At 35.6% G+C, this 22,719-nt stretch overlaps 1 protein-coding gene across 1 annotated transcript; it reads right to left on the bottom strand.

The window, feature by feature from the left end:
* Positions 1 to 1,439: 1,439 nt before the first annotated feature.
* Positions 1,440 to 22,382, bottom strand: LOC133337643 (uncharacterized). Its single transcript, XM_061545850.1, has 4 exons — positions 22,362 to 22,382; positions 6,655 to 6,974; positions 6,266 to 6,583; positions 1,440 to 2,058 (listed from the first exon to the last, which is right to left on the bottom strand). Exons 1-4 carry the CDS (start codon positions 22,380 to 22,382, stop codon positions 1,440 to 1,442), a joined length of 1,278 nt encoding a protein of 425 aa, XP_061401834.1.
* Positions 22,383 to 22,719: the final 337 nt, after the last annotated feature.

The raw sequence follows: 22,719 nt of genomic DNA, 5'->3' as shown, positions 1-22,719 counted from the left end.
ACGTGCTAAAAATAAATGTCGATGACAAAAGAACCGGTTTCATACTTTTTGAACCGGATATTCAGATTACAAAACCGGTTTCAATGATATTATTTGCATATCATTAGAAAGCTAGTAAACAATCGTGCTAAATTTATTGAACCGACCTATAATCGGTTTTATTATCTGAATATCCGGTTCAAAAAATTTTCCAAAACCGATTCTTTTTTCCTCGAAATTTATTTTTTGGCATATTTGGCATAAAACGACATTTACATAAGAATTTTTTACTTTTTACCTACTTTATAAGGATTTATTTGGCATATATTTAAAGGAATTGAGAATTTAAACCCACTGAGTTAACTAAATCCGGTATAATGTAAACGTACTATAATTATATATTTGTTTTTTGATAATAATTCGTACGAATCCGACAGTTCTTCATAATAAAGAATTTATACTGAATTTTTATTGAAACACATACACAAAGGGTTTTAGTACCGGGAAACGGGTAACATTGAGAAAAGGTCATCAAAACGTGTAAATATCGATTTCTCGTCTCGTGAGAACACTGCCTAAAATCCTATGGGCAACATTTTTGTCGAACATTGCGAGTCTGAAAAATAACATATTGTGTTAATTGGAGTGCGGTTCTGTAATAGGGTCAAGTGCAATAGAGCCAGCAAAAAATTAGCACATCATATCTCCGAAGTTTGACCTGTGGCAAATTTTTCCTTCTAGGGTTTTCATATACACACCAGGGTCTTTCATACCCAATAGGAAGTTTTCAAAGCCCAAACATGAGCATCATTTTGTCGCCTAGTGTTATAGGAGACCATAATGTCCTCGTACAGAATACCATTATAAAAAATCGGTTTTTTATAAATAAAAATATCGAGTTATTTTTTTAAATAATATTTATTTTGAAATATTAATATATTTTTGTTGTTTTTTTTATATAAATAAATAAAATTATATAAATTATGATAATTATTTTAAAATTATAGTGGACCACATGGTAATGTTGTGTGGGTGTGAGTTTCATCTTTATGTTTTGTATGTATATTTGTATAGAAACCATTTCCTGTCGAACCAGAATAATACTAGCAAAAAACTTAAAAATAGGGGGTTTTTATTTTGTTCGTTACGAAATTCAGACTCTTAAGAATCCAGCGATAATGAAATATCTAAGGATATATTCAAAACAAGGATCATCACATGGGGATCAAAAATAGGATTTTTAGAATGTGAATTTCATGTGGCAAAGAATTAGAAGACTTGGGGGACTTAAAAAATAAAGGTAATGCAGGGTAACTTAAAATTAAGGTAAAGGTGATTTTTGTTTTTAAATTTGTAAGCAAGGACTTGGCAGATAACTTAATTATTTGTTGTTGTTATGTTTTGTGTGTGTGTTTTTTTTTTTGTAAATATCATTAAACGATAGCCAGCAAGCGAAAACCTTACAAATCAGCCACCGACTTCCGGCGAACATATTTGGCAAAATAATCAGGACGCCAACATTTACACGAGCCAGGAATCAAGAACCAATCATAGTAGAGACGAACCTGGAAACAACCAATCTCATCGTGGCCATCACAGTGTTGATTAAAATCGGCATTATTGTGATTAGCCCCATCTGTGGCCACGCCAGCACGTTTCTGCAAATATTGTTGATAGGCTTGGAAATCTTGTACCGAAGGAGCTTGAGTTGTGGTCGAGGGTTGAGGTACAGTATCCTCAGCATTGGGATAAAAGATTTCCGCAACCAGTAGACTAACCCAACGTGGTGATGACAAACAGCCACCATCCAAATAATGGCATCTAGCCTGAATGCAGCGTGTAACTTCGATAGTTTGGGTGAAGTATCCTTCATAGGGAATTTGTACAACATAACGCCAAGAGCCTTGATAATTTTTGGCAAACACTGGAGTGGCATATTCTACTTTGGCCGGGCAGGGGGTGGGTGGTCCTTCATAACGTATGGGACCAATTTCTTCACGTCTCTCGGCCGTCAATGGGGATGCTGAGGGCGCCGAGTGCGAGTTGTCACCTTGCAGGGCTTTGTAAATCGAACAGAAACTGAAAGTAAAGGAAAGGGGGGAGAATTATTATTTGAAATTTATTCTTATAGAAGACTATTTGGTTCAATAGATCTCCTAAAGGTTAAGATTTGGTATTCTTATAATTGATCAAAAGGTATTCCTAAAAAAGAGAAAGAGATATTTTGGTATTTTATAAAAAAACCTTATGGACCTCTATTCTATAAAAAGAACATTTGGACCTTAGTCTTGTCCCAGAAAACCTATGGTCTTCCATAAGAAATCCTAAAGGCATTTCGGGATTCTGTAACAAGACTTCTATAAACAAAACTCTTGTTCGTCTATAAGAAATCTATCTGGTCTTCACTAAGACGACCTTTTAGTCATCTATAAACCAGTAAGGAAAGTAGTAAAGTCGGACTGGGCCGACTATATGATACCCTTCACCACTTTGGGTATATTTTACATATGTATCCTAACAGACGACGCGTTTTGTTATAAATCCATATCTGAGCCGATTTCAGGGAAACTTGCCAGAGACTAATTTATATAACATCAGTACGTTGTGTCAATCGGACTAGCTATGGACCTTTTCACGAAGCTAGCAACATCATTCTAGACTTAATTCAGTACCCTATACCAAAATTCGTGAAAATCGAAAGATATATAGGTCCTTTGGTGCATCAATTACCTTTAATCGGAGAAAATACAAATGGGAGCAATATCTAAATCTGAATCGATTTTCGAAACCTGGCAGACATCATTCTCGATTTTATTCATAACTCTGTACCATATTTCGTGCACATCAAAATATTTCCAGGGTCTTTAGTGGACTATTTACCTAAAATCGGGCGAAGCTATATATAGGAGCTATATCTAAATCTAAACCGATTTTCACGAAACTTTGCACACATCATTTTATACTTAATTTAGTACGCTGTGCCAAATTTCGTGCCAATCGAAAGATATATAGGGACTTTGGTACACAATTAACCTTAAATCGGACGAAGATATATATGGGAGCTATATCTAAATCTGAACCGATTTTCACGAAACTTGGCAAGCATCATTCTATACCTTATTCATTACGCTGTGCCAAATTTCGTGCAAGTCAAAAGATTTCCAAGGACTTTAGTAGACTATTTACCTAAAATCGGGCGAAGCTATATATGGGAGCTATATCTAAATCTGAACCGATTTTCTCAAAACTTTTCACACATCATTCTAGACTTAATCCAGTACACTATGCCAAAATTCGTGCAAATCAAAAGATTTCCAGGGACTTTAGTGGATCATTTAACTAAAATCGGGCGAAGCTATATATGGGAGCTATATCTAAATCTAAATCGATTTTCACGAAACTTTGCACATATCATTCTAGACTTAATTTAGAACGTAGTGCCAAATTTCGTGCAAATCGAAAGATATATAGGGACTTTGGTGCACCATTTACCTTAAATCTGACGAAGATATATAAGGGAGCTATATCTAAATCTGAATCGATTTTCGCGAAACTTTGCACACATCATTCGTGACCTTATTCATTAAGCTGTGCCAAATTTCGTGCAAATCGAAAGATATATAGGGACTTTGGTGCACCATTTACCTTTAATCGGACGAAAATATATATGGGAGCTATATCTAAATATGAACCGATTATTCCCAATTTCAATAGGGTTCGTCCTTGGGCCAAACAAATGAGCTGTGCCAAATTGCATGCAATTCGGATCATAAATGCGACCTGTACTTTGTTTACAATTTAACATGGACAGACGGACATGCATAAATCGACTTAGAAAGTATGCATTTTCTCAAAAGGAACCATGGGTCTATCTCGATTATTTTTGCCTGTTACAAACATATGCACAAAGACATAATACCCTGTACCACAGTGTGGTGTAGGGTATAAAAAATAATTAATGGATCTCTACTCTATAAAAAGGTCATTTGGACCTTGGTCTTCTAGTAGAAATGGTTTTCTACAAGAAAACATAAAGGCCTTCTATAAGAAACCCAAATGATCTTCTGGGCTTCCAAGGTCCAAATGGCTTTATGCTAATAGAAGTCTTGTAACAGAATCCCGAAAGGTTTTCTTATAGAAGACCAATAGAGATTCCAAGACGTTGGTGAGTATATGAAAACCGCAGAAGGAAAAATTCGCCACATGTCAAAGTTCGGAGATATGGCGTGATATTTTTGTTTTTGTTAGCAAACCTATTATACTTGAAGAGCTAACTTCATATCTTCATTTGTAGATATTTTTGGATATCAAATTTCTTCCGTAAAATCGAATAAGGTATTTGATTGTAGAACATTTTATCCTTCCTTTTCGTACTTAATTTTATGAACCGGGTTCCAATTATCACAAGATGTGATTTTTCATCCTAGCAATGTTCTATAAAAATGTTGCTCAGAAGATTTTAGATGGGGTCCTCAAAGATGACAAATCGATATTTTAAGGTTTAAATGGTCTATTCTCAATTTTACCCGTTTCTTGTCACTAAAACCGTATATGTATGAATTTCAATAAATTCAGTATACAGTCCTTATTATGTACAAATGTCAGATTCGTCCGAATTATTTTCTAAAAATATATAGAGTTACGCCAAATTCGCAAAAAAAGCGTGAAAAAAAGAATCGGTTTCCGAAAATTATTGAACCGGATATTCAGATAATAAAACCGGTTTCAATACCTTATATGCATATCATTAGAAAGCAAATAAACATGCTACAATTATTGAATCGAACTATTATCGGTTTTATTATCTGAAGAACCGGTTCAAACATTTTCGAAACCCGGTTCTTTTTTCCTCGAAATTATTTTTTCTTTGGCTTGTTTGACATAACTATATATGGCTATGCAAAAAACGTGAAAAAAGAATCGGTTTCCGAAAATTTTTGAACCGGATATTCATATAATAAAACCGGTTTCAATACCTTATATGCATATCATTAGAAAGCTAATAAACAAACGTGCTAAATTTATTGAATCGGGCTATTATCCGTTTTATTATCTGAATAACCGGTTCAAACATTTTCGAAACCCGGTTCTTTTTTCCTCGAAATTATTTTTTTCTTTATCTTTTTGACATAACTATATATGGCTATACGCAAAAAAGTGAAAAAAGAATCGGTTTCCGAAAAATATTGAACCGGATATTCAGATAATAAAATTGGTTTCAATACCTTATATGCATATCATTAGAAAGCTAATAAACAAACGTGCTAAATTTATTGAATCGGACTATTATCGGTTTTAGTATCTGAATAACCGGTTCAAACATTTTCGAAACCCGGTTCTTTTTTCCTCGAAATTATTTTTTTTCTTTGGCTTGTTTGACATAACTATATATGGCTATACGCAAAAAACGTGAAAAAAAGAATCGGTTTCCGAAAATTATTGAACCGGATATTCAGATAATAAAACCGGTTTCAAGAACTTATATGCATATCATTAAAAAGCTAGTAAACAAACGTGCTAAATTTATTGAATCGCACTATTATCGGTTTAATTATCTGAATAACCGGTTCAAACATTTTCGAAACCCGGTTTATTTTTCCTCGAAATTATTTTTTTTTCTTTGGCTTGTTTGACATAACTATATATGGCTATAGAAAATAATTCGGACGAATCCGATTGTTCTTCATAATAAAGAATTTATTGAAGCACATAGGGTTTTAGTATCCTGACACATTTAAAATTGAAAATAGACCATTTAAACGTATAAATATCGATTCCTCGTCTTTGAGGACCTCACCTAAGATCTTATGAGCAACATTTTTGTAGAACATCGCGAGGCTGAAAAATTGCATATTATGATAATTGTAATTTAAGGACGTAAAGGACACACAAGGAATCGAGTTCCTCAATCGATTTTGCTGAAGAAATGTAATCTGTAAACACCAAGATAAAAAATATATGTTCGGAGGCAAAAATTCTAATCACGCCATATCTCCGACCTGTGACCTACTTTATCTTGTGGGGTTTTCATATGCTCACCAAGGTCTTTCATTCCCAATAGGAATTTTCCACCCTCGAGATCATGACCTATATTTTGTTGCACAGTGCAATCGAAATCATTTAAAACGATGATCAAAGGACCGGCCAAATTGGTCCCAATAAGCGATAGTCGTTCTAAGAGGAATTACATCAAGAGGAGAACATTGTTAGGGACCTTGGGATATTGTCATTGTAAAATATTTTAACAGTATTTTCAATCTGTACGAATTATCTCCTTTGAACTTACATGCCACCACCATCACAGAATTTACGAGATTTTCGATCAGCATCGACTTTGGATTTTTGGGCCCGTTCCTCTTCATCAATAGCGGGATCAAAATAACCATAATTATGATTTTCATTGGTGGGTTCCAATTTGGGCGCCACTGCTTCACGTTTATTACGAACACCTCCACCATATTGCTGCTGATCTATGTTATTATTGTCGACCTGTTCGACAGGATCATCTCTTAGGATTTGGGTAACTTTGGGTAGGGTATCATCTGCTTGCAGTACCGGCAACGTTTTGGAGAGGAATTTCAAAGTGTGATTCCTAATCAATTCACTGAGGAGGACGAGGAAAATAAAAAAATAATTTATTAAAAATATTAAAAGATACTTTTTTTCCGAACTTACAATGGATAGGGTTCTCCCAGCACATTTTGTTTCATAGGATTTTTCGGGATTTGTCCCTTATTCAAATCGCCACAAATGTTATTTACCGATACGGCCACCTTTTTATTATTGGCCACATTTTTACAATCCACATTCACGTGGGTATAGGGTGGTGGTCTCACCTTGGGCGGTATGGCATTGGGTGACTCCACAAATGCATAATATCCTTCCGGCGGTTCTTCACCATAGTCACCCTGTTGTGTTGGCTGCTGGGGCAATGTGGGCTGTTGCTGCTGCTGGGCTGCCACCAGCGTGGAGAGCAATATGAAAGAGAGGATTTTCTGGAAGGGAGAAATAAAACAAATGTTAAAAAAAACAAGTAAGAAAGTCGTTAAGTTCGACGGTACCGAACTTCTAATAGCCTACACCATATGTTGCACATTCAAAATATCAAAAACCAGTCGATACCTTTATAGGAGTCTATGTCATTGTAAATTGTCTGTTGTTTTTTACTCTGAGATGATTAAATACTAAATTACAGACACACCTATTTGAAAACCCATTTTGAAATTTTTCGACCTATTTTGACAACCCAATCCGGAATTTACAGACACACCTATTAGAAAACCATGGACCTATTTTGACATTTTTCGGAGAAGAAAATCGTTTTCTACCGGGAATTCGGTATAACAAATTACCACCCAATCCGGAATCCTTAAAATACCGAATTAGAGCTTCATTGGTGGGATCAAAATATGGACCTATATTCAAAGTCTTCCATGATCTTGGAATAGAAAATTGTTTGTTGTTTTAGTGGGGAAATACGGCTAAAATCCAACAACCCGGAACACCAATTTACAGTCAGTTTGGTGGTGACTAAGTCCTTATAAATTCCGAAAATGGAGGAGGGATCTTTTTATGGAAACTATGTCAAAATATGGACCTATATTGAACATTTTCTGCAGAACCTTCCAAGAAGACTGAATATCAGTTATTTAGATGGAATTCCCAATTTCAGCCTCTTTGGTGGCGAATGGGGCGGGACCTTTATATAGAAGCTATGTCAAAATATCGACCTATTTTGAACATTTTCTACTGAATCTTTGAAAAATCCTGAATACCAAATTGCAGTTATTTTGGTGAAATGCCAGATTACAAGTACTTTGGTGGGGCTAAGACTTTTTAAATGCGGCAAATGGGACATGACCTTTATATGGGGGTTATATCAAAATATGGACCTATATTGAACACTGTTTTCAAAGGTAATCAGGCAATCTTTTTAAAAATAAAAATCAGATGCCTTTCTCTATATAAAAAACTTCTAGAGAGAAATTTTCAGATGACTTTTAGAGGACCTTCTTTTATTGAAGGACCAGTAGAAGGTGTTCTTTTATGGCTGATGCATAAAGGTCTTTTATAGAAGCTATAATTTTATAGAAAACATCAGCGTTTTGCTATAGAAGACCTTGTATTTCCCTCCTCAAAGAGATCAGAAGATCTTGTAATTCCTTAGAGGCAGGGGATCTTTTTATATTAAAAAATTTGAGGTCTTCTTCTATAGTAGAAGCTGTAGAAAGCCTTCTCCTTTAGAAGACTACTAGAGGGCAATTTTCTAAAACAAGACATTCAGAAGACATTCTTCCGTAGAAGAGCCAGAGGGCGGTGTTTTTATTATTTTATAAAAAAAAAAAATTTCTTCCATAGAAGACCTAAAGAAATTGTTTTCCTATGTAAGAACTTTGGAAGATTTTCTTGTAGAGTAGGGCTACAAAAAATCTCTAGAAATTTACGAACTGTAAAAGACTTTTAGGCCTGTAGAAAACAAATAATTCTTGTCCTTCTTTAAACGCCTTTCCGCCATCAGCACTTTTGTTAACGATAACATGACTCTCTGATTATCTACGAAAGGCCCCTGCCCTTTCACTAGCCCATTCAAAAGGATTGTCCTCCAGACTGTCTCTAAAAGCCCATTGAGTTATAGCTCGCCAATAAGAAATCCTTGACCTTCAGATCATTTGTGGGCGATTTCCTGCCCTTGAGATCTTCTGAGAAATAATGCCTATCCTTCTACATTTGCGTGTAAAGACTAGCCTATCCTGATTTCTCGAAAGACTACCTTCACTTCGTCTAGAAAGACTTCCCACCTTCAGCTCTTCCTTGAAAGACTGCATGCCTCTCAGATCGAAAAACTTTCTGCATTTAAGCTCAACTATTAAAAAAAAGATTCTCCAGACTATCTCTGAAAGCCCACTGAGTTATAGCTCGCCAATAAGAAACCCTTGACCTTCACATCGTTTGTGCAAGATTCCATGCACTTCAGGTCTACTGGGAAATAATTCCTACACTTCCACTTGTCCATGTAAATATTATACCATCCCGAAAGATTCCCTTAACTTCATCTAAAAAAAACTCTCTATTTGAGATCCCCTACGAAGGACACCTTTCATATTGTCTATGTAAGCCACTCTGGTCGTTTAAGGCCCTCCATTATTATTCACTTCAACTCGTCTATAAAGGATCCTCAATCTCTCCTCAAAAGACTGACTTATAGAGATGAGTCTCTATAAGTGAGATATTTGCACTTATAGAGACTCATCACGTCTTGGAATACTCCCTTCTACCGGCCTATCAACTATTCCGACTAGGTATTTTATGAAAGACACCCTGCAATAGAGACTACTTTTAGTTCGGCTTTTTCCATCTCGTCGATGGAACTTCCCTCAAGATTTTCTATTGAGAATCCCTCCAATTTGGTCAAATAGACTTCCCCCAGTTCGATTATAGAGATTCCTTTCAGCTCGGAGGTATTCTCTTATTGTAGATGTTAGTGAAGACCTTTTCATATAGAATACCTCTAGAGAACATTTTTCTTACAAAAAACTTGTATATGACCTTCTTCTAAGGGCATCATAAGAAGGGCCAGCAGATGGTGTTCTTCTATGGCTGATTTATAAAAAAAAACAAATCGGGAATTTCTTCCATAAAAGACTTGTAGAAGGCATCTTCGATGCAAGAATTTCAGAAGTTTTTCTTCTAGAGAAGAGCTACAAAAATCTATAGAGCTGTAAAATTCTTGTATCGACGAATATAAACTTTTCTTTCAGAATTTTCTAATCAAAAAATCCTCTGGAATTTTACTTCTCTATAAAAAATTCAAGTCCTTTAAACAACTTCCCTCTATCAGCTCTTTTGTAAAATACTACACGCCTCTCAGATCGTCTACAAAAGACCCCCTAGCCTTAAGATCATCTATTAGAACGGTGTTTTGTCCTTCGGACTGTTTCTGAAATGCTGACGATTAATAGCTTGTCCTTCAGATCGTCTGTGAAAGATCGCCTGCCCTTCAGCAAGACTATCCTACCCCAACATCCCGAAAGTCACCCACACCTTATCTATAAAAACATTCTACATGAGCTAGCCCCTGAAGGTCTCCTTTCATATAATTTGGAGAAAGACTTCCTGGTCTGGGAACGATTCGAGACGGAGAATCTTTAGAGACTCTTTTCAGTTTTTCTAAAAATTCCTTTCAGGTCATCTATAGAGACTCCCTTCAGCTCGTCTATAGAGACTCCCTTAAGCTCGTCTATAGAGACTCCCTTCAGCTCGTCTATAGAGACTCCCTTCAGCTCGTCTATAGAGACTCCCTTCAGCTCGTCTATAGAGACTCCCTTCAGCTCGTCTATAGAGACTCCCTTCAGCTCGTCTATAGAGACTCCCTTCAGCTCGTCTATAGAGACTCCCTTCAGCTCGTCAATAGAGACTCCCTTCAGCTCGTCTATAGAGACTCCCTTCAGCTCGTCTATAGAGACTCCCTTCAGCTCGTCTATAGAGACTCCCTTCAGCTCGTCTATAGAGACTCCCTTCAGCTCGTCTATAGAGACTCCCTTCAGCTCGTCTATAGAGACTCCCTTCAGCTCGTCTATAGAGACTCCCTTCAGCTCGTCTATAGAGACTCCCTTCAGCTCGTCTATAGAGACTCCCTTCAGCTCGTCTATAGAGACTCCCTTCAGCTCGTCTATAGAGACTCCCTTCAGCTCGTCTATAGAGACTCCCTTCAGCTCGTCTATAGAGACTCCCTTCAGCTCGTCTATAGAGACTCCCTTCAGCTCGTCTATAGAGACTCCCTTCAGCTCGTCTATAGAGACTCCCTTCAGCTCGTCTATAGAGACTCCCTTCAGCTCGTCTATAAAGACTCCCTTCAGCTCGTCTATAAAGACTCCCTTCAGCTCGTCTATAGAGACTCCCTTCAGGTCGTCTGTAGAGACTCCCTTCAGCTCGTCTGTAGAGACTCCCTTCAGCTCGTCTATAGAGACTCCCTTCAGCTCGTCTGTAGAGACTCCCTTCAGCTCGTCTGTAGAGACTCCCTTCAGCTCGTCTGTAGAGACTCCCTTCAGCTCGTCTCTCCTGCTCATCTATATAGACTCCCTGAATAGGTCGTCTTTTACGACTACTTCTTTCAGATCATCTTTAACGACTCCATTAAGCTCTTCAATTTAATACAAAGCTTTCCCCTACACAAATCCATCAATACAACTAATAATATGTCATATTCAACAAAATTGCAAACAATAGACTTAAGACACAAACATTGAAAGAAACATCTCATTGTAGAACAGTGAAATAGAAAAACTCGAAACAAAACAAAAGACTTAAGACACAAACGTGTTGAACTGTTACAGCTGAAAGCTAAGTAACCGTAACCATCATCAGGTTAACAACAATTACGTCAGGTGTTAATTAAGAAACTTTTTTTATTTCTCGTCATCTCCCTTTCCCCCTCCCTAGCCGCTTCCCCTTCTGAGCATAATGACTGGAATTGTTTTCTAATAAAATTATGAAATACTTTCTTTGAACAAATGAAAATGATGATTTTTCTGTTTGTTGTTTCATATTGGCAAAATAATAACAATCACATTCACAAAATTTGCTATTGTTAATATTAAATGTAAATAAAGAAATTAGTGTAATGGCGAAAGTTGTTAAACAAAAAATAAAATACCAAAAAATAATAATGAAATGAAGGAATGAAAAAAAAATTAAAAACAATTTGGTAAACAGTCGGTTAATGTTTTGTTGGTGTTGTTGTTGTGAACCATCATACAGCATCATTATCAAGTGTGTGGTTGTTGATGATGGTGGTGGTGGTTATCGTTCAGAGATTCCAAATGTTAATGAAGTATGAATGTCTGGAAGAAAGATTCATCGATTGGAAAGGGAGAAAGAAAGCTTTCTCTTTCGCCCGCTATCGGCCAAGATTAAACAAAGCGGTCATTAGTAATCTGAGTGAATTTTTGAATATGGTCATGGTTGAATATCAAAGAATGTTAGTCATCCAGCCAGCCAGCCAGCCAATCTGCCCTGCATAAATCACACAATTAACTAATAAATTTTCATTTGATCCACTGGTCTTACTGGTTAGTTTGGTTGTCAGTGAATTTTCCAAAAGGTATGTGGACAAATTCACATTTTCCTTTTTTTTACTCCGTTGAACAAAAGGTCGCAAATGATGGTGAAAAATAAATCATCATCAACAACAACCGAAAGAGAAATTTCACAGCACCAGCAGGGGCATTGCATGGCATCACGGTTCAGTGATTTTTTTCAATTTCATTTTTTTCTCCTCCTTTTTTTTTGGCTGCGGCTTAAATGAAATTAAAAGTGACCTCCTCTCAAGTGGTTGTTTTGATTGTTTTTTTTTTCGTGTGTGAAGATGTGTGTGTGTGGGTAACCAAATAACACAGTAGGTTATGTTTATTTTTTTATTTATATGAGGATTTAATAAAAAACGATTTTGAAATTGGAGCACTAAGTTAACTGAAAGGAAAATTTCATGGAAAGGGACTGAAGGAAGGGTGGGGGTCTTTATAGACGGAGTGGAAGGAGTCTTTATAGACGAGCAGAAGGGCGACTCTATAGACGAGCAGAAGGAGGCTCTATAGACGAGCTTGACGGAGTCTCTAAAAACGAGCTGAAGGGAGTCTCTATAGACGAGCTGAAGGGAGTCTCTATAGACGAGCTGAAGGGAGTCTCTATAGACAAGGCAGTAGGGAGTCTATGGAAGAGCTGAAGGAGACCTCAAAGACGAGCTGAAGGGAGTCTCTATGGATGGATATATGGATGTTTTTATGGACGAACGGCAGGGATTCTTGAAAGACAAGCTGGATGGAGTATTTACAGACGAGCTGAAAGGTGTTGTTATAGACGAGTTATGAGGAGTCTCTATAGACGAGCTGTGAGGAGTCTCAATAGCCAAGCTAAAGACAGTTGCTATAGACAAGCTGAAGCGAGTCTCTGAAAAGAGTCTTTATAGACGAGCAGAGGGCGACTCTATAGACGAGCAGAAGGAGGCTCTATAGACGGGCTTGACGGAGTCTCTAAAAACGAGCTGAAGGGAGTCTCTATAGACGAACTGAAAAGAGACTTTATAGACGAGCTGAAGGGCGACTCTATAGACGAGCAGAAGGAGGATCTATAGACGAGCTAAAGGGAGTCTCTATGGATGGATGGATATGTGGATGTTTTTATAGACGAACGGCAGGGATTCTTGAAAGACAAGCTGGATGGAGTGTTTACGGACTAGCTGAAAGGTGTTGTTATAGACGAGCTATGAGAAGTCTCTATAGACGAACTGTGAGGAGTTTCAATAGCCAAGCTGAAGAGAGTTGCTATAGACAAACTGAAGCGAGTCTATATAGACCTGAGTCTTTTACAAACGAGCTGAAGGCAATGTCTATGGATGAGCTGAAGGGAGTCTCTATAGACGAGCTGAAGGAAGTCTCTATAGACGAGCTGAAGGGAGTTTGTTTGGACCAACTGAAGGAAGTCTTTATAGACGAGCTGAAAGGAATCTGAAAGAAGTATTTATAGTCCTGCTAAATCAGACAGTCTTCTATAGATGACTTGCTGGGGAGGGATGAAATGTAATCATTCTAATTTGTTTTTGGAAATTCCCAAGCAATTTTTTTATCTGCCATTTCGTTTCTATTTAAACTTTCCTTTTAAAAACTTCTGTGAATATCATCCATTCATTGTTAATGGCTTTCTGGGTGGGAGTCTGGACAGAAAAAATAAAATAGAAACAATGAAACCGAAAGCAAAACACCATTTATTTTAAAATTTCTCTTTCATCTTAAAAAAAATGATTTCATTTTCTTCTGCTGCCTATGAATATGAAAATATTTTTTAGAAGAAGAAAAAAAAAAAAACAAACACAACTTTCAAAAATTTGTTTCGTAAAATTTCTAAATTTTTTTTATTTAAGAATTTATGAGAAACACAAATATTTGGCCAGCGTTGTTATGGTGCCATTTTCGGAATTTATTAGCTGTTACTAACAATATTTCGTTCGTTCTGTGGCTATGAATGTGCGTGTCGGTGGTCGCTACCCCCTGAAAACGTAGAAATTAACAAAAACAAATAATTTTTTTTTTTTTTTAAATTAGGTTGTTCCAAAGACGTTATGTTGATTCCGTGTTTTAGCCACCTAGTTCTGCCGCCGGATGACTAATATGTTGTTGTTGTTGCATGAATGGATGTCTTAAAGCTTTGCACGACGACAATGTTAAACTATTTTCAATGGCAACAACAACAAGATGTTGTTGTCTCTTGTTGTTATTGCACAGTATTGAAATGAAGCTGTTGTTGCTGCTGCCTAACAGCAAACAGAATGAATGAAACGAATCGAAAAAATCTCACTTTATTAGCTGACAGTATAAACGGCTGATCGCCAGAGTAGCTGTTGTTGCTGGTGTTGTTGTTATTGTTGTCGAAATGTAGGTCAAGAAATCAACATTCTTTCGGGTGAATGTCAATTAAATTAATTTATTATTTTACCGTTAATAAAACTGAAAGAAGAACGTGAATGGGGAGTTACTCTGAATTGATATAAAAGAGCGTTTGTGTGTGTGTGTGATACAACAAATAGCAGCAACAACGACAACAACAACAATGTGTTTAGAACAAGCGTGATAATAACAAATTATAGGAAGCAAAATGGGCATGGGGAAGATGCATAAATGAGAATATGGATCGGAAGATCAGCGATAGACTTCTGATAATAAATGAGCGAGAGGAATTCTGGAGGAGTCTCTATAGACGAGCTGAAGGGAGTCTCTATAGACGAGCCAAAGGAAGTCTCTATAGACGTGCTGAAGGGAGTCTCTATAGACGAGCTAAAGGGAGTCTCTATAGACGAGCTAAAGGGAGTCTCTATAGACGAGCTGAAGGGAGTCTCTATAGACGAGCTGAAGGGAGTCTCTTTTGACGATCTGAAGGCAGTCTCTATAGACGAGCTGAAGGGAGTCTCTATAGACGAGCTGAAGGGAGTCTCTATAGACGAGCTGAAAGGAGTCTCTATAGACGAGCTGAAGGGAGTCCCTATAGACGAGGCAGTATCTATGGAAGAGCTTGAGGGAGACCTCAAAGACGGGCTGGAGTGAATCAATTTAAACGGGTAAATGGGAATATTTATAGTCGAGCTGAAAGGAGTCTCCATAGGCAAGCAGGAGAGAATATTTGTTTGTCTCTCTCACTGGAGTCTTTCAATTATGTCTTATGAAGAAGGTCTCTGCTGACGATCTGTAGGTAGTCCCTATAGGCTAATGAAGGGAGTGTCTATAGGCGAGCTGAAGTAGGTCTTTATAGAAGAGCTGAAGGAAGTCTCCATAGGGAGTCTCTATAGACGAAAATGGAGTCTATGTAGACGTGCTGAAGGGAGTCTCTAGAGGTGAGCTACAGGGAGTATCTATAGACGAGCTGAAGAGAGTCTCTATAGACGAGCTGAAGGGAGTCTCTATAAGCGATCTGCAGGGAGTATCTATAAGCGAGCTGCAGGGAGTCTCTACTGAGCTGTAAGGTATTTTACAGATGGACGGGAGGGATTTTTGAAAGGTATGCTAGATGGAGTATTTATAAACGAGCTAAATAATTTTCTATAGAAGAGCTGCAGGGAGTGTCTGTAAGCTGAAGCGACTTCCTATAGACGAGTTGGAGAGAGTACCTGCGGATTGGCTGGAGGGAGAAGATTTGAAGGGAGTCGCTTCAAATGAGCCGTTTGGAGGGAGTTTTTGTAGACCAGCCGGAGAGATCATTTAATAGACGAAATGTAGGAAGATTTTCTGTCCAATGAGAATCGAAAATAAAACATTCCGATAATTTGGTTGAAAACGTATTTGAACTCCCCACAATTTCAAAATATGGGAATTTTGGGGGGCTAAACTAAAAATTGGGCCTATGTGAACAATTTTTGATTGGAAGATTTGCTACACATTGAGAACCCAATGAGAACTAAAAACAACAAGCTACAACCAATTTGGCTGCCCAAAATATAATATAGATATGGAGCTCTTGTGTATATCCTTTCCACGCCTTGTGTAGGCCCCTTAAAAATATTTTTAAAAAATCCACGCCTTGTGTAGGCCCCTTAAAAATATTTTTAAAAAATCCACGCCTTGTGTAGGCCCCTTAAAAATATTTTTAAAAAATCCACGCCTTGTGTAGGCCCCTTAAAAATATTTTTAAAAAATCCACGCCTTGTGTAGGCCCCTTAAAAATATTTTTAAAAAATCCACGCCTAGGCCCCTTAAAAATATTTTTAAAAAATCCACGCCTTGTGTAGGCCCCTTAAAAATATTTTTAAAAAATCCACGCCTTGTGTAGGCCCCTTAAAAATATTTTTGAAATACCCAAGCCTCTTATAATCGACATAGAATTATTTTTTTAGCTCGATCTAATTTATGCGATCTAAAAGGAATATTTCGAGGGGTTACAAACAAATTGACAAATTTAATGTACCCTCCAGGTTGGAAGGTATAAACATTTTATTCTTGTAACAACTTAACATTTGCCGACCCTGTTCTGTCACATTTAAATGGTTTTTGAAATAATTTACCAGACAATATTACTCCTATAAATATGTTGACGTTACCCTAGATTTAAACTGAACTTAAAATAAAAGAGCACTCAGTACATTTATGACAAGCATAACATGTGGCCGGTTTCATTGTTCTGGTAACAAGACTTTCTTCTTTGGCAAACAACAAAAATAACAACAACAACAAGAACAAGGAAAAAATGGTGTTAAGTTTTATGAACCAAGTTCCACATTTAGTCTGACTTAACGGGAATGTTGTTGTTGTTTGCATGAGATTATAACGTCATAGAGAGAGGTTGTTGCACAAACAACACACACACACACGTTCTCACATGCTTCATTGACACATTCACTTGGTGGTCAGAAGAAAAACACAAAAAAAAAACAGTTAAGAAAAGTATTTTCCAGAATGTTTTCATTTCATGAAAAACGCCACAGCGTAAATGCGAAATAAAAGCAAAAGAAAATTGCTTTTACCGGACCAATTCAAATCGGCAATCTGTTAGCAAGCTAGCTGGCTCTCTTCTCGTCTACGTCTGCCAATAAAAGGAAACTGGCAATGAAATAGCTGTAAATGTTAATAAAAACGCACACACACATGTGAACATTTCATAAATATGGCCATAATGAAAGCAACAATAACATTTTTTTATAAAACTTATAGAAAAAAAACCAAACACATGAAAACATGATTTTCTTTGCACGACCTCAAAACACCGAAGAACATAAGAAGAAGATGTTGAAAAGCTGGAGAAGCTTTGAAAAACCAGTAGCACTGCAATGTTAGCATAAATCGTTGAATGAGGATGTCGATTGACAAGTTTTTTTTTTAACGATCTGTGTTTAGGTAACATGGAAGCATAGCCGGAGAATTGAATAATAAAGAATATGTGTTTAGTAAAAAAAAATAAGCGAAACAAGATTTAACATAACATTTTCATAGGTCAACAAACAAAAGACTTAAGACACATACACATTTATTATTGTGGAAAGAGAACAAATATTGTCTTCTAATCAGAAGGTTTTCATATTTTATATGAAATCCCATTTGGTCTTTCTGTAAATTATAAGTGGATTATACACTGCCATCAAAAGATAATCTCTTGGATATTTTGAAATTATCATAAACCCACTCACCTAGAAGAAGACCAGATAAATCATGGTCAAATGATTTTTTTCTGTACTCTGAAATAGACATGGTCATTATAATAGGGATATACCATAAAAATGTGTCTAAGACTATGATGGGCAAAATTTCTCTTAAACAATGTTTAAGGGAAAATAAAAACATGAATTATTCTTCGGAATTTATTAAATTTAATATTTTTAAACCATAAATAATATCCAAGGAAGTTCAAAAAATAAATTCATTAAAAAAATTTCGGAAAAATGTCAATAATGTTTATTTTTGTTTTAACAACAAAAAATTTAAATATAACCCATCAACGCTGGTGTGCAAGTCTGCCCAACTATGGTCTAAGAAATTTTTAACCACTGGACATCAGAAATACATAGTTTGGCAGGATAGGAAAATTTGCTATGCAATTATAATCCAATATGTCAAATTACAGCAAATTGAATTTTTGGTAGTGACCGAATGAGAAATCAAAATATAAAAACTTGGCAGATAACGTTCTATGGTTAAATCGGCATAGAATTTTATTCTCATCTAGAATATATGTACTTTATGGAGTCTCCGATGATTATTAGAAATTTAAATCCATCTTATGATTGAAGGCATAAATAATTCCAATTCAGTCTTCCATAATGTGTCTTCGGGAACCGTATCTGAAATATTATGAGGGACATTTTTATACCCTTAACCTTATGACTAATGAAGGTATATACACTTTGTTACAGCAAAAAAAAAATCCTCATCGAAACCCTATGTTTCTTTGGACCAATTCCGTTTCAGACAATTTAAAGCCGATTTACAAATGTCCGTCCGTTTCTCTGTCTGTGTGGCCGGCTCGTGCGCACGATAACTCTCGAAGGCAATATTTCTTCCAAATATAGTTTAAGTTTGAAGATGGGGAATATCGGATGGGGAATATCGGTCCATCTGGTACCTGCCCCACAAACTTTGTATAACTTATTATCTTTACCAAGCCTGGAACATGCCCGAAATTGGGAACAATTGGGCCACCACTTCTGGTACCTACCCCACAAATGGTCAAAATTGGCCGAAATGGAAACAATTGGGCCACTCCTTCTGGTACCTACCCCACAAATGTTCAATATTTATGAATTGAATATCAGTCGAAAGGAATATACGATTTGAGCCAAACTTTGTGACCAAGCCTAGATCAAGTCCGAAGATGGACGCATTGGTTCACTCCTTCTGGTGCTTCCCTCACAAATGGTCGAAATTTTCAATACTTATAAATCCAGTATCAGCGAATGGAATGAAACAAACTTTGCACTACTTAGTATCTTCATCAAGTCTAGAACATGTCCGAAAATGGGACCAATTGATCCACACCTGCACCACAAAGGGTCAATATTTTATAAATTTGTAAATTAAAATTAAAAACAAAAATTAAAATTATATGTCGGCAACACCGACTGACACTTTTTTACTTGTTGTAGAATATTTGTATATAAAAAAACCTTGTTTTGTCTTAAGAAAATATGGACGAAAAATACACATAAGAAATCGATTTAGAAGGGCCAAAGATTCTACAAAAGTATTTCTCATACAGTTTATCTAAACATTACGACTTTTAAACAATTAGCGTAAACAAAGACATAAAGCGTTTTCTCCAGCAAATTTTAGTCAAATTTCACAAATCTAATTCTAACCTTTTATATTAGGTAGTACTGTCCGAATATATCAAATGGAAACGAATTTTGGTATAACACATCATCTCGATCGCTCAATAAAAACTGTAGAATAGTAAACATATTAAGATGTTTTTTTTTTAGTTGAAAAAGTCGAAAAGTCATTTGTAGACCCATAATGTCTTTAGATTTGATCATGGTAATTTACATTCGCTTTGGAAATGTCAAAGCTAATGAAAGTAACATTTTTAATCCAAACTATCCATATCGTAAAATTTCTTCGAAACGGAAATCATGTCAGACGTTTTTGGAGTATCCGTCCCCTTCCCCAGAAATGGTAAAAATTTAACCGAAAAAAATATATGTAAAATATGATGCAATCCTTCTGACCAAAATTTTCCACAACCAAATTCTTTAACGTAAGGGAACTACCACATTCTCAATATTAAATATGGATGATTTTCAACCGGATTTTCATTATGTTACTTAAAGAAGAAGAAGAGAAAAAAAGGCAACATCATGTTTTTTTTGTAATTAAAAAATTGTCCGAATCTCAAATTTCCAACGGAATTACAAAGAAAAAGAACATCTGAATCTCAAATTCTATCGTAATATCAACATCGCTCAATAATTAGCAAAATGGAGAACCTATGGAATATACATATGGGCAATATTGCCAATTTTTTAACATAGCTGAAGCGGAGGTTCTCCCCTTTATAACTCGGGAATTACTTAAGTATATGAAAAAAGTGAATAGTTTTGGGTTAATTGATCTGTCGTTGCAAACTGCTCATGATATTGACCTCCAAACTTTATTTTGGTGGAAGCTGTGTCTACATTAATGTAAAAAAAATGTGTAAAAACAGGTTGAAGCGAACCAGTTTTTCTATGTTCTCCATCGATTTGTGATTAAGCCACTCATTTTACGGTCTTCGTGTCAAAGTAAAACTAGAAGCCAACAAAATGCGGACTACTCCCCTTATGTATCATTTTTCAAAATTTTAACTGCATCTACCTTTAAATGATGCTGACATTTCGAAGCTCGATTTTGAGTGTTTTTTTAATTTTACTTCTAGTTTTAATACGCAAACAGGAATTTCTAAAAATCGATTATAACATTATTGTAGTCGAGAATCTGCGTAATTTGATATGTATTTTGTGTATGTAGTATGCACAGCTTCAGAGTAATACTCATCCGAAGGTGCGAATTTTGTGCGATCAAATTTCTAAAAAACCTATTTTTCGGGCCAAATTTTTAGATCTGTCAACTGAATGATATGTGTGCCCGCGATCAATAAAGTTTTTTACGTTTCGGATGATATAAAATCTTCTTCGTGAAAATCCATCTACTAGAACGGCGGGAACTGGCCATCCAAAAAAATTTGGCAAAAAATGTTTTTGAAAATATCGCGGATTTATTTGCGTTTTCTGTGGATCATTTCCGCTTCAATAAATGACCTCATACGGATTTTGATCTTTTTCGAAAAGAGAATTTTAAAAACTTCAGCCGAAAGAGAGATGCACCTAATTTATCTCATGGTTCTTAATGGACCACATTGAAATCAGTATAGATCGATGTATTTTTTAGGGTGCACACCGAAATCGGATGCGCGTTAATGGCATATAGAGTTTTCGGAAATTATTCGCGTTTTACGATTTTTTGGGTACTTCAATGCAACGTGTGGCACATCTTAGCCGTCAAATGAAATTTCGCAAAATATATATGGATTGGAAGATAAACTTCAGTACTTCCTGGAAACCGCATGCGCATCAAATGATTTTGAGAATTACGCGATTTAGACGCAATTTAAAATGTATATTTCATAATATTATTTTATTTTAAGATTTATTCCTATTTATAGAACCCCAAGATTTATCGGAAGGGTCTTGATATAATCCGCAAGGTGTATACTTATACACATGAAGTTATTATTTTTATATATGTCAATTTTTCGGCGAAATTCGGGTAAAATAGCAGAATAACCCCAACATTTTTTCTGAAATTTCTTGTATAAAATTAATAAAATATGATGACATTATTTTTTCGAACCAAAAACAAATATTTTTCCTCAATATCTTGGTTTGTTTTCGCTGTGATTTACATGGTCTACAACCAACGCTACCCTCAATATTTTGAAGATGTTAGTATTTAAATACCATAACAATTTTCTGTGAATATACAATTATTTGATGACTTTGTGAGACTATAGCCATGTGCAAAATTCATCAAATCCAAACAGAATCCTATCATATATTGTTCGCTCCAAATTAATAGCATATTCTAAACATAGTTCCCAAAATCATGAAAAACTGCAAAAATTTATATTTTTTTTACAGATGTGACATTTTAAGTATTATGTTGTTTTTTTTTTTTGGATTTTATCTCAAAGCTAAATTTGCTAAATGTAAAACATTTCGGAGCAGTGAATAGCAGTACGTAAATATAAGCAGTAGGAATTAATAGAAAATTAAAAAACCCTAGCAAATTATTCAGAATCGAGATAGGATTTTTTTTTTCTACAATCATAAGCTACACTGTATTATATATTCACTTTATGGGGTCTCTGGTGAAATTTTGTGGTGTTGCAAATGGAGCGACAAATTTAATACACAATGTTGTGGAGGTTGTAAAAATTACAATTGCTATTTGTATGATTTTTAAGTTGCACGGGATGAAAAAAAAACTCTTAAGCCACTCCTACACTTTAAAGAAATTTATGAGGATCTAATTAGAAACACAAACTCTGTTGGTTTCTCAGAGGTACCCAAACAAACATGCATTTACATTTCCATAACAGGGTAAAAAAAGAAAATAATACAAATATCTCCAATTTATATTGTAAATAGATAACCAAAGACTTAGGACACGAACTTGAAATAATAACTTCGGAGGTGTTTGACATTTTCCACAGTTTATTTATACCATAAAACTATACGATCATATATGACCAATTTCACACATTCATGTTTTTTAGAAATATTTACACATTCAAGAGAGAGTTGTCTTCCAAAAAAATTAAGAATGCCAATATAAAAAAAACTGTAAAAGAATTTCACACATTTAATAGCCACCTACCAAAAGTAAACGTTTATCCATTTTTCTGCGTGTGTGTGTTTTTTTGTAAAGTAACTACTTTTAGTTACACAATTTTACATACAAATTTTTGTGACGAATTGTTTAATTAGTCGTTTGACAATAGATTTTTTTGTTTTCGGTTTTCTTGTAATTATTTGTTCTTTTAGTAATATTCTTTTTTTTTGGTTTTTTTTTACAGACACACAATTTTCTCCATGTATGTATTTTATTTTCCTTCTTTTTTTATTTTATGTTACTGTTAATTTCCGTTTAGTAATTTATTTTTCTGAAGCACAGTACAAACTGTGTGATCACGAATTCTGTTCAAGACGCCAGGTCGGTATTACCATACTGGTGT

Source organism: Musca vetustissima, unplaced genomic scaffold, assembly GCF_032173495.1.
Source record: "Musca vetustissima isolate MV318-11 ecotype Yass unplaced genomic scaffold, APGP_CSIRO_Mvet_v1 utg25238, whole genome shotgun sequence".
NCBI classification, from domain to species: domain Eukaryota; kingdom Metazoa; phylum Arthropoda; class Insecta; order Diptera; family Muscidae; genus Musca; species Musca vetustissima.
This window is presented reverse-complemented; position numbering and strand designations above follow the sequence as displayed.

Excerpts from the sequence above, each read along its gene's own strand:
- LOC133337643 (XM_061545850.1), bottom strand. The coding sequence starts at position 22,382 with ATGGATAAACGTTTACTTTTG. Across the intron at positions 6,584-6,654 it reads CTGGGAGAACCCTATCCATT|TGAATTGATTAGGAATCACA; the intron begins GTAAGTTCGGAA and ends CGTCCTCCTCAG. Across the intron at positions 2,059-6,265 it reads TTCTGTGATGGTGGTGGCAT|TTTCTGTTCGATTTACAAAG; the intron begins GTAAGTTCAAAG and ends CTTTACTTTCAG.